Source organism: Hetaerina americana, unplaced genomic scaffold (assembly GCF_022747635.1).
Source record: "Hetaerina americana unplaced genomic scaffold, ioHetAmer1.1.p SCAF_3, whole genome shotgun sequence".
In the NCBI taxonomy this organism is placed as follows: domain Eukaryota; kingdom Metazoa; phylum Arthropoda; class Insecta; order Odonata; family Calopterygidae; genus Hetaerina; species Hetaerina americana.
In genome coordinates this window covers 79,491,927-79,505,610 of record NW_027286874.1, presented here as the reverse complement: position 1 = coordinate 79,505,610, position 13,684 = coordinate 79,491,927, and the positions used below count along the sequence as shown (strand labels likewise).

Genomic DNA, 13,684 nt, shown 5'->3' with positions numbered 1-13,684 from the left:
TGAACACAAGTTTGGAAAAATATTTTATCACTAGCAATGCAAAGATACTAGGGGAACGAGTGCTAGATATAAAGTACAGAAGCAGACGTGTAATGAATCTGGAAATTTCCCTCACCTCGTATCTTGTAATGTGAAAAGACTTACACTAAGCAAGTTGTTTTCGGGACCGATATTATTCTTGCTATGCAAATTACTTGCTGGGCAAGATGTTTGTTAAATGAGGTTCCACAATATTTCTGTTATTGATAATTCAAATACAATAATCCTGGCATAAAGTCATGATCAATATGTAAATTTCTCCAAACCATCTGTATTAATGAACCTTAATGCACTTGAGAAAGTTTTGACATCCCTGGCAGTACTTCTTTACACATCTAAGTTATCAAACAAATAATGTGCTTCATTTATAAATGATATTATAATGACATTAGATCCAATTCCTTTTCTTTTGTATGCCGATGACTTAAAAATATTTTTAACAGTTCAAACAATTGATGATCACCTAACTCAGCAAAACTGCCTGTAAAGGCTTCACAACTGGTGTGAGCAAAACTATTTAACTTTCAATTTAAAAAAATGCAACTCTGTAACATTCAGACAGAGGAGTCCACAGCATCACGAATATAGACTATCAACATCTACAACTATCCTACGGCCCGATTAACAAATATAAAGACCTCAAAGTTATATTTGACTCATATTTAACATTCATTCAATTCATTATAACTATGTTCAATCTAAAGCATACAAATCACTTGGATTTATCTTCAGATACAGCAAAAACTTTAAACATATAGAGGCTTACCAAGTTCTCTTCTTCTCATTAGTTAGGCCACTCAGTGAATGCTGCTCCACTGTTTGGTCACCTTACTACAAACTCCATATTCATACAATGTGTTCAAAGAAAATTTGTGTGCAAAATTGCATTCAAATTCAATCTTCACAAAGATCTTTATCGTAACCATGAAATGTTAAAACTTTTCTTTATAATTTACTGGATTACAGAATTGTTTCCTTAGAGCTCCTAAGGATAATATCTTTCATAGTACCTTCATATAACACAAGGTATGACGCACTCTTTGAAATTACACATCATGCATAAAACTACACTTAATACTCGCCTATTCACCAGATTGTGACGGATGCCAACAATTGTCATTATATTTACCTACATTCTATCTCACCAGGATCCCTTAAAAAAATGCTATTAAAAAAACCGAAGAATTTTAGAATGCTAATTATTGCTCTGTACATGTCAATATCAACTTTATGTCATTTGTACCTGATTGTAATTGTTTTTTTCTTTTATAATTATGGAACCAATATATTTTTTGCCTTTCTTTATGTAAAGGGTTATTCCTGTAAAATAAATAAATAAAATCAAAAATTAATGCTAAAACACCACATACATCTAAATTTGCAAGCAGTCCACCCTGCCCCTGTCCTCTCATATGCAACAGGTCATCAATGGCACTTTCATCCCCAATGTTGTAAGCACAGTATCTAAGACTTGGTGAGAGTTCTTCAACTCTCTCTTTATACAATATTTGGTCTTCCTCTCCAAGAGCAGATGCTAATTTTTCATAAACCATCCTGAAATCATAGGAAATATTAGGTTAAACTTACATCTAACAACAACCACAGGAAATTCTTTCTCAATTAACTTATTTAACACCAATAAGACACCAAGTAAGGCCATACGTTACACACAGAATATATTTGAAACTTAAGCTTAAAATTTGATGGGCAGATGGCAATGATCAAAATTCAGGAGAACACCTGCACCTGTGGTCTCAATATCCACGGTTAACCTGGTTCACTCTGATCAGAAATATTAAATGGAAGAGAGCACAAATAAATGTCCCTTAAATTTCAACTAAACCTGCTTTTGATCGGTGAAACCTCACTCGGTACCACATTGTGGATGACTAATATTACTCTGTCCTCAGCATTCACCTTATCTCACGATGGAGTATTCATATGAACTAGAGAGTGCTCAACGAAAAAAGCCATATTTTAGACTGGATCAGAAAGAACACAAACTCACAATCTCAAGTCACTAGTATGTATTAAAAGAGGCAATGTTCCAGCCAGGTAGCGAAGCACATAGAAAAATTTTGAACTATTTTTTCTGTGGAAGCTCATATTAAACGATTAACATTTAGTGTGTATATGTTAATTATCATTAAAAAAAACATTGTACTTGTGAGTTTAAAATGTGGACAGAAAATGAATCCCTGCTGTTGGTATCACAATACCTCAAAAAGCCTTAAGCTTATATGACTAAGAATAAAATTACAATTAAAATGAAGAAACCAAGGCATTTACAACAAATAAGAGATGGGGTGTAAAAGGGACATTAATTAAAAATATAGCAATCCCAGGAGAAACTCCATTCAGTTATTATGGAGCTGCTGCAATGTATCTCAGGCATCTGAAGTTGATTGAGGACAATTTCCAAAGGGATAGGCTAGGTTTTGGTTTTAAAATGTTGTGGAAACAAGATGTTATCTGAAGCAGGTAGATGTCTCTGTTAATGAGCCCTGCATGTCATAGATCATCAGGTCAGTTGGACCAAGGTCTCTTAATTTTGATGTAATCATATAAGCAAAGATACACCCATAACTCCTATTTCCCTGCATTTTACACAAATAATAATCAACCATTCAAGCAGAAAAGACACCTTTAATTAAATTTGAACAACTTACTTTCAATTATATATCATCACTCTTTACCATTTGGTCACCATTTGCTGAAGCAGTAGCATAACTTACCATTAATTGTTTCAGAAATTTGTAACATTCAGTAATCTACTAGGTGAACAAGTATGAAATATGAATTTTAGACAACATATGGTCTACTAATGGAGTTTGCGGTATAAAGATTTGGCACTTTGCCATTTGTTGTAACATCAACAAGTGTCACACGCGCACAAGTGATAAATTGAAAAAGTGTTTGCATAGTTCTGAGTTGCTCTTTCCGATTACCACTTGCTTGCATCAATTAGTTCTTGCTTTGGTTCATAAGAAGATGTGAAAAATTGACTCCATGAATGGTTTGTGGCTAAAGAGAAAGATTCTTACAGGCGTGGCATCCCCAAATTGTCCAAAAGATGGGGAAAATGCTAGCAATAGAGCATACTTTGAATAAAGCTCTATGTATAATTCTTCCAAATTTATATATATTTTTAAAAAAATCAGCATTTTGTAACTGTACACCCATGTATTTAGCAATAACCATGGGCATGGCACAAATTACTTCTTTGTTTGAGATTTGTACATGGTTTTATGAACATTTGCTAACATTTCTTCACATTTGCCTAGTTTTTCTTGTTCAGAAAACTATGAAAATTGAAATATCGGATGTGATACTTTCCTATTTATAATTTTAACAAAACACAAGCATTTAAAACAGCATTTCAACAAAGTCATTTTCACAGTGAGGGGGAAGAAAATTAATGAAAGAGGAATGGAAAAATTAAAGTACTAGCAATAGCGCATAGGGGGAAGGCAAGTAAAAGGGCATAGACTGGAAGTTGAATGCTTTCAAGTAGATGCTGAACATATTATTTATAAGAAAGACCCTCTTCGGAAAACAGTTTATTTGGATGATTCATTGAGATAACAAGCTTAGGAATATAGAGGAACCTTACTTAACATGCACCTCGGATAACAAGTAATTCGCATGACGAGCAAAAATAACTAGCTTAGAGTGCAACATTTTGCATAATGAGTGATGAGGAGATTCCTGGAATGATTGCCCTGGCAGTTTATTTTTAGCACAGGTTCAACTAGCATCGTAGTGTCGCTAGTGATCGCATTTGTGCAAACTTGTATACAGGCTTGTTATTTATGACTTTTCGTGGACAATTTAATAATATTTTATGAATAGTTTTAAAATGTTTCCAAGGAAAAAGCCTCAACAAGACAGTCAACAGAGAATAAAAATAACCGTAGAAATGAAAAGTGAAATCATTCGAAAGTGAGAACGAGGCATCAGTGGTGCTGATCTATCACACAAATACAATCAGTGGACATCAATGATTTATACTAATCTCAAATACAAGGAAAAAATTAAGGTGATAAATGGAGGTGACAAGATTATCTAAGCAACGGTAACTTACTCGGAATGATGTAGAAAGGTTACTTCTCATATGGATTTGATTTGATTAATGGAAAAAACAGAAGTATTTAAGGGAAGCCATGGGTAGATCTAGAAGTTTAAGAGAAGAGCAGACATTTGCATTATTGTGATTCATGGATAAGTAGCAAACTCTGACAGAAAGGCAGCAGAGAGCTTCAAGAAGCTCATCAATTCTGAAGGGTACCTGAGGTTTTTAATAGTGACGAGACAGGTCTCTTCTGGAATAAGATGCCAAAGCGAACCTATAACACAGCAGAGGAGAATGCATTGACCGGCCACAAGTCAATGAAAGACCATCTCACGCTGTTATTTTGTGCCAATGCAAATGACAATTTGACAATTAAACCCATGCTTGTTTAGTATTCATAAACTCCACAAGCTTTCAAGAAGTGCAAAGTCTAGAACCTCTAAATGAGGTCCAACAAGGCTTGAGTGACACATGACCTTTTGGCTAGATCAATGAAGTGTTTGGCCTTTCTGTGAAAAAGTATTTGCTTGAGATGAATCTGCCACTCCATGTCTTGCTTTTTATGAACAACGCTCCTGTTCATCCTCCTGGCCAACAAAATGACCTCCTTGAGCAATTTTAAGTCATCAAGATCCAGTTTCTTCCTCCCAACTGCGCTCCATTGCTCCAGCCTATGGATCAGTAGGTTATTTCTAACTTTAAGAAGCTCTACACTAAAGCACTTTTTGAGCATTGTTACGAGGTGACAGAAAGGACCAATCTCACTCTGAGAGAATTTTGGAAATATCATTTCTACATTGTTGACAAGCTCAAGATGATCGAAGAGGCATGGGAGGGAATTACCAAGAGATCTCTCACTTCTGCTTGGATGAAGCTTTGGTCGGAGAGCATTGACAAAATTGACTTTAAGGGATTTGAGACAGCAGATACAGAGACTGTATTCAACAAGATTTTGTCTTTGGCCAAGTTCCTGAGATTGGAGGTGGATAAAAATGATATCGATGAGCTCGTGGAGGAGCACAGCCAGGAGCTGACTACCAAAAAGCTTATGGAGTTGCTTTGTGTTTCACAAGAAGAGGTTGTGAGGGGAGTTTGTCTGAGAGGAAAGTAACAGCCAAGCAACAACCATCTAGTACAATAAGATAAATACCGAAAGCATGGGAAACTGTTGCATCGTACATTAAGAAGCATCACCCCAATATGGCAGTTATAATGCATGCTATGAATTTATATGGTGATAATGCAGTGTTGTATTATTGCAACATTAAGAAGTCAGCAAAAAAATGTGTCTCAACAGTTTTCTAGTAAAAAGAATTAGGTATGTATTATAAATAATAAACTATTTACTTTAACTTGTTTTTTCCATAAATCAAATTTGTATACCTGGTTGTTTCATTTCCCAAAAGAGGAAGACAAAAAAACTATTATTCTCTGTTGCATCGGACATTGAGAAGAATCACCCTAATAAGGCTGACTATGCCTGCTAAAAATTAACATAATAATAATGCTATGTTTCATTTTCAAAAAATTTGATGAGTCAATAAAAATAAATGTACCACAACATGTTACTTGTAAACATGAATTTTGAATGCATCATAAATAATAAATTAATTATTTCAATTCTTTTCTGTTTTCTACATTACACATTTTTCCAAACGTGTTCTAACATATTAAAGTTTAATAATATGTTGTGCATATTTTTAAAATTGAATCGAAAATGAAAAGTAAAATCATTAAAAATCAGGAACAAGGTGTGAGTATGGCTCATCTAGTACACGCATCAACAATTGGTCTTTTCTTCAAGAACATCAACAAGACTAAGGAGATAGACTTCAAATAGTAACGAGTATTTACGCAATTTTTATGTATTCTCAATGATGCTATTTTTGCAAGAAGGGGAAAGTGATTTTTGCCGACCTGGTCAAGAAGATGTTAGGATCATCAATAACTGAACAAGTATTTAAGGGGAGCCATGCGCGGATCAAGAAGTTAATGAGAAGAACAGTCATCCATGGCATTGAGGCATGGTGAAGCACTGAGGTCCGAGTCAAATGCAACAGAGAACTTCATCGGCGACTTCAAAAATCTCTTAGATTCTGAGGGTTACCTGCCACTGTTTGTAATTTTGACTAGACGGTGCTCTTAGGTAAGAATATGCTAAAGCATATTCTATACTTGTGCGCATGACAGTAGAAAAGAATGCATTGCCCAACCACAAGGCAATGAAAGGTCATCTTGCACTGCTATGTTGGACAAATGCAAGTGGCGATATGAAAATAGGAACTCTACGAGAAGTGTTAAGCCTACAAGAAGTGTTAAGCCCAAAATAGCAGGCTAAATGAGACATGAAGGTTAAGGGGAAACTCTTGAATCATACCATGCATATGAGAATCACCCTAATAAGGCAGAGGCGATGCACACCATACATTTATTTAACCATCATTCCGAGTCGCATTTTTACGAAATTTTAAAGCATTGGTGAAAACAAGGGGGTCGGGTTGGTACAGAGGCCAGTGTACTGGCTTCCCACCCTAAAGGCCCGGGTTCAAATACTAGAGGTGACACATCTTTTTCAGCGGATCACCTTTCTTACTTGTGCTGCTCCTTGGAAAGCACTTTAAGTGAATGTGCTGTCCATCAGATGGGATGCTAAGCTGTGGAACCCTTGGTGCCTTGTTAAGAGTATGCAAATGTCAATGCTGAGTATGTATCATAAATAATTAACAATTTATTTTGACTCTTTTTTGCCCTTACAAACTGAATTCCCTTTACTGGTGGTTTCAATCTGATAAAAGAAAAGGTGAAAAATGAACCACAATCTTAAATAATGTCTACATAATTATATTTGCACCTAAAACCTTGCACAAACTTTATTTTTTTTGGCATAGACCACATTACCGTATTTTACATTGATTAATATGGAAAAAAATGATTCACTAGTGTTTCACTTTAAAAGAAAGGTTGCAGAATGGATCATACTTGTATTATGAGGTTCCACTGTAGCAGTAACCTCAGACCACATCCTCATGACCTGCATAATATAGCAATGAGATGGAATCCCTATGAGATAGTGACAGAGCACAGCACTCACAGAGAGTGAAATCCCAAGCATTGACCCCCTATGGCATTCATTAGTGAAAAGCAAAGCAAAACTCAATCATTCTTGGTAGCCCATATTTCCATGGATGTACAAGAGGAGAGTGCGAAAGGGCTCTTTTCACACTTCTTGCCTCTTCTAAGATGTACAGGATGTGAGTCAGAACACATGTTTACAACTGTGTGTTGCTAAGTCATAATAACTATTGTTTTTCTACTACTGTAGACTGTTCTGTTTACTACTACCAACATGGAACAAAATATTCAGAAGTTCAAAGAAGATCTATAATAAGAATAATTGGATGGTATTGTCTTATGGGATCATCTGATTTCAAGTATATGAAAGACTAAAGATAAATGCTTACTGGTCATTAATATCTGTGGTTTCAGTAAAATTTGGACAGTCACAGAACATTGTCCACACATGACTATGACAATTCTAAGCAGAAACAAAACCTAAGAATAAAATAAACATGACAGGATAGTGACCATAGTCATAATTATACACTTAATAGCTGACAAGTTTCAGCTTAAGAATATGTACAAAAAATTGGAATGCATACTAAATTATTACTTTAAGAAACTTAAATCAATAGAACCTACTGGGCTTTCTTCAAGTCCTCCATAGCTGGTTTCCACATTTGAAGCTCAAAGTGAAGGGAACCATTAATCCAAGCCGAGTATGCTTCAACTTCTAATTTGGCTCTTGCATCACAAAGATCTCCCTAAAATACAAGAAAAACAAAAAAATTCAGGAAGAATTAGAAGAATATTCACAAAAACAATGGTGACCAGCACATACTTATCAATTAATTGCATCTCTTAAATTATAATGTTAAGGCACAATGTGACAAATTAATAACTCCATATAGTGATCAACCAACCCAAAAATTGGTTTGATTGGTGAGGGTAGAATTCACCCAATACTATGACAAACAGCCAGTGAAATTCACATATAGGTAGATATGGGGGCCAAATCCTTTCCCTGTGCCACCTATGGTTGCCCAGGAAGTTCTGGTAACTAAAAAATCACACAGCTTGAGTGAGTTTGAGAGTGTCAAAAGACATGCCCGGAATTTGAACCCGGGCCCTTCTATATTTTCAAATAAACTTTCACACTTTATTTGAGAAATGAAAGACTATTATGTTTGATGAATATGACATATCTGAGGTATCCTGTCATGATCTTTCGATGACTGCATTTAGATTTCTTTGACAGACTAAAACAATAATATTTTGTTGAAGAACTCCCTAAGGACTCTAAAACTATAGAAAAATTAAAATATTTGTATAAACTAATATTATACTCACATGAATATATAGAATGATGTGCACACAAAAAAAAAGTAATTGATTATAACTAATTAAAACAAATATATGCATAAATCTCCTCTTATTTCCATTAGTTAGTTAACCGGGACATATTCGAAGATTAACAGCATAAATACAATACAATCACATCCATAATCAGGTTGTCAATGAAAAATGGGGAAAATTAAGATAGATTCTCCAAGCTTCTTACTTTACTCTAAAAAGGAACCAAGGTTATATATCTTGTGTGATATTCCTATTGTATCACTTCAACTTATTTTGCAATACCATCATTAACAAGATATACTTATGACCAATACAAAACATGATAATAATCTCATGGAGAAATTAAAACTAGGAAATCAATGATTTAATTTCTTTTAAATGAAAGGCATTGAAAGGTACACTTTCACTGTTAAAGAGCAAACTGAGAAACTACATATTTTCTCCATTAAAAAGGAATATATGAACTTCCATTGACCAATAAAAGACCTAGAAAAATCATGACTAGGAATACAAGTGTCTTTGGTTTATTATTTTCATCTCAGAATTATAAAAAATGGAAAGTATCAATCCAACATGATACTTTTTAAAGTAAAATGCACAATAAATAAAAATAAATCTCTATACCATTCTGTGTTGCTTGAATTTTAAATATTGATGAAACTTGTCAGTATCAAAGAGAGCTGCTTTTAAATATTGCCTTTTCATTTATTATCCCCAAGGAATGCATTTTTACTAATTTATAGGGGATTCATTTCTTCCTTAAAATATTAGTAATGCTGTTTTCAGTGAACATTCATACCTATATTATCCTTGAACATTATGTCAAATGACAGATACATTCCGAAACATTCTCCCATTGGTTTTGTAGTGATTTCTTTCCCTCCTGCCCATATACACCTGAATCTGCCACTTTAGTCATCAGAGCCATAAATACTTTTTTGGTTGCGTAACCCATGATTACTCACGTTAACCATGCACTACACTCCAAACTTTAAAAATTTCATTCTTTAAAGGCATATCAGAATTTTATTCAATATCTTTAAAAATGCTTTTCTCAAATTTTTTCTTAAATTTTTGAAGATAAAATGATTCATCACTTTTCTGATATTCCACACTGTGTGTGTGGTCATCTATGTAAAAAATCTGGGGAGTATGATGATAATATCAATAAAAAATGTTAAGATCTAGAAGAAATTCCATGCATACCCCACTAAGTTTCTGCAACTGAAGAGCATATTTGGAAGCCTTTCTGAGTCTGCTCAGGAGATGAAAACGTTTTCGAGGTTCTGTGTTGGCTTCATGCCTCAGCTGCATTCCATAAGCCCAAGCTCGTTCAGCCATCATTAATGGAATGTACAGGAATCTAAAATTCAGGATATAAACATGGTACATCACTAATGACACTTGCTGTTTTCCAAGCAAAATTTCTTCAAATAATGCATATCACCACCATAAATACAATTACAATTAGGTCTTCAGATAGTAATATTTTTCAAAAATAACATTTATGCATTATTTCTGGTCTTGGCGGTAATGCTCTGGTCTGCCTGTCTTTAAATTACAACTTTGATTCACATCAAAATGGCTGTTGTCCACCCAGGTGCTTGCCCTCCCATATGATTATCATAAATTTTATTATGAGGTGTGTGCAAAAATTAACACATTATTGTTACCAATTTAATTCGTAATACCAATAATTTTCCTTGAATTCAAAATACATATTTTATTATTGAAGTGCAAAAACATATTTCACATTTCCACAAAATGCATTTATTTAAATTGGCACTCACAACATTTTTCATTGCTTGAGTTCTTCACAAAATTCAGGTATTTCGCTAAACTTTAATTTGAAAACTGTATGTTAAACATTATTTCCCAGCACAGAACAAATCCTTTTTTCCCCAAAAATAATAACCCAAAGTCAACCTGTACCACATGAACCAATGAGAGGGCAAGGAACACATTGAAACATTTCCCATTAGATTGCCAAAGTTGAGCAAATTTGGGCCTGAATGGGTGACCTTCACACCTCTACCTTGTAGCTCTTGACCTTTGCCTACATGAGATAGGAAGGTAAAATAGGTTTGGCACAATAACTGCTACTCCTGTCATAGGCCACCCACGTAAACTATCTATCAATGGTAAGAATTATTTCCATGCTAAGGCATATCAATGTATGTAGTATTAGACAAATAAAATATGAAGATGGGGATGTTCCAAGAGAAAAGAACTACGCGGATGACTTTTGAGGTTTCTACACTGAATTTCTCATATTCCAGTGGCCAATTTCAGTCTGCCACAACTCAGTTCTCCATGGGTTACGGAAGATGATGACAAATATGATTGAAAGAAGGAAACAGAGGATTGTCAGAGATCAAAGTAAAAAGAGTAGCACAGACTGAGGCAAGAAACTAATACGCTAAGGAAAACCAGATGAAAAGAGTAGTTTGAGGATATGGAGTTTACAGAGCTAGAGGAAAATGGGCACACTTTATGGGAAGGTGGAGGAACTGTCAGGATGTAAGAAAGAAAATTCTGTCTACATTATTAGAGAAGCATAAGGTACTTAATTGAATAGGAAGAGACAAGATAGAAATAATATGTAGAGGAACTATATCATAATAATAATTGGTCTTGAAGTTTGGATACAAAAAAGAAATATGTTGATAGCAACAAATTAAGGCTATAAATACTTGAACTACAAACTATAAGACACAGAAGTCATTAAAGGAAAAGATATCAAAAGCTGCAGGAATATAAAACACTTCAGACAGAACTACTCAAAAATTTAGGAAAATGGAGAAGGAAGAGTTTTTATTGGCTGATTTGCAGCATCTATGAAAGAGGGATTTGGCCAGAACACTTTGTTAGATCAGTGTTCATTCCTATTCTAAAAATGGAATGCAGCTATTTCAAATTCATTGCTCTAGCACCATAAATTTTAAACTGCTGCTTATTCTTCAAAAAATGTTACACTGAACATTACATTGGTACTACTGATCTACTAATTATCTTCCCTTGTGTTTATTAAAGTCTACATTATTGGCATTATGGTGGCCACTGATTTCCTGGATTCCCATTCTCTATATTTTCCTGATGATCATGCCTTTTTCCTAATTTTTCCCTTGCATGTTTTGAAGCATTATATATATTTTTTGTGGACAATGGCCTCACTACTTTCCACACCACTAATATTGCTGAAATTGGTTTTTCTTTTGTTTTGGTTTCTCCCAGGGTCTGCTCACGCGATCACCAATGGAGAACACAAACTGACCTCAAAACTAAAAGAATTCTCCTAGGGGGAATCCCATACTATACTCGTATTCCCAATTTTGAAAAAATAAGGCTCCTTTGCACATTTACTGCTGAAATTCCAAAAAAAAAAATTGTTAATTACCAACTTTTCCTTATTTCCCTGACATGCTATTCTTGACCTAATCAACTGTCCACAAGGGTACAGAAGAAGGATAATATGATATAAGAGCAGGCATGGCAAGTTTAGCAAGTCAAGAAAACATTTTGATGGGACAATATTGAGTACTCAAGAGTCAATGCAGTATATCTCTATGCACTAGGTAAATTTTATAACTATTTTTTAACTATAAGTGAAAACTATGAATAACACACAAATAAATATTTTTACAAAAGAAGTCAAGCATGCAAACCTTTCATCTTTCACCATTGTTTCCGTGATTTCCTTTTTCTTAAAGTGGCGCTTATCTCCTTGGGTCACACGTAAAACTTTGCGTAATCTCCTTATTCTTCTGGAACAATATCCCCTGGGAAATGAAAAACCTCCAACATATTAAAAATCTCATCATTTATCTATAAAACTATATAATAAAAAATTTCAATAGATTGCACTTTCATTATTTGAAAAATGAAACGGGAATTTATTCCGGATGGGTTAAAAGCAGAAAAATCCTTACAAGACACATTGCAAAACCTGAACCAATAAAAAACTGGGATCTGTAGATCCTGTGAGATCATAACATTGGCTTAGCAAAGATGCCTTCCATGATTGGAAGCTATTAATTCCAATTAATTCATTTCTTCAAGATAGCCATTTAAATGACTATTTGCTTAGGTGCAAATAGCTTGTGACTTGATCGTTTGCCGTTGAATGGAGGTTTCTATCCTGCTAATAATTTCTGTTTTGAGGGTGGTTTTCTTCCACCTATGGTTTGTTCTATTACTAGTATTATGTTAATAATCGCAAACATAAGGACAGAAATTGGCCGTTTCCTGATTAATACCACAGGAAAACTCTACCTTCCTCTGTCTCTTTCTACACCAGAGGAACCATTCTAATATATGCGTTCCTGTGTTAGTTTAAACATCTTAACTTAATTCTGTTCAACACATACTGCTTGATATTACCAAAGATTCCAGTTTTTATTCATACTTAAAGCTTCTTACCTGTATCTTTGATAGTCACCATGCCGCAATCCGTGTTGCTGTTGAGCTTCCTTGATGATTTTAAGAACTGTATTCAATTAAGGCATTCATTTTCAATGATTATCTTCTATTAACTAAGTAGCGGCATAGCTTACTTTACGTCAGGAAAAAGTGAACAACAGTTTAGAGAAACAAGTAATTTGCCGGGCGTAACTATTAGTCATCTGCTTTGCCGCTTCTATTACGAAATTAATCGAACTTATATGACATCCACGTTCGGTTAATTCTCTTCACCCTCGTTTACGCCGATCTCAATTTCAACACACATTCATGAAAATGTCATAGCCAAGCCAGGGTAGAGAAAACTTCACAGACCAGACAGAGTACGAGCAGACTGAAAACTTGGTCAGCTGGAAGGACTCGTGGTCGCCATACATAATTCACTGAATTTGTTTCCGCACAATATTCAGGACATTTGCAAACAAGTAAAATGCATTGGCATATGGATTGAGCAGGGAAATACAAAGACTGATTATAAATTTAAGCAACGATTCTGTCAGAATAAAAGGATACTTTCAAACGTAAACTTCTGAGCCGGAGGTTCTTCTGTCGTTTCATTATCATCTTCATTTTCTTTGTTGTCATTTTCCAGTTTTTCTTCAACCATGATTACAAGTATCTCGTTCAGCTGATGTGGGCGGATGTGTACGAACATACGAATGACGGAACGTGGCGGTGGCGATCGTGGTCAGCCGTGACCTC

The 13,684-nt window shown here is 34.7% G+C and overlaps 1 protein-coding gene across 1 annotated transcript in view; it reads right to left on the bottom strand.

The window, feature by feature from the left end:
* The window catches only part of Srp68 (signal recognition particle 68), a 32,524-nt gene extending 18,864 nt beyond the window's left edge, over positions 1-13,660 (bottom strand). Inside the window, exons 1-6 of the mRNA XM_071587309.1 lie at positions 13,496-13,660; positions 12,944-13,010; positions 12,190-12,303; positions 9,731-9,887; positions 7,811-7,932; positions 1,410-1,593 (exon numbers count right to left, since the gene is read on the bottom strand). Of these exons, the coding sequence (XP_071443410.1) occupies positions 1,410-1,593; positions 7,811-7,932; positions 9,731-9,887; positions 12,190-12,303; positions 12,944-13,010; positions 13,496-13,637 (786 nt within the window). The 5' untranslated portion in view covers positions 13,638-13,660. The remainder of the gene's footprint in view (positions 1-1,409; positions 1,594-7,810; positions 7,933-9,730; positions 9,888-12,189; positions 12,304-12,943; positions 13,011-13,495) is intronic.
* Between the last annotated feature and the right edge of the window lie 24 nt (positions 13,661-13,684).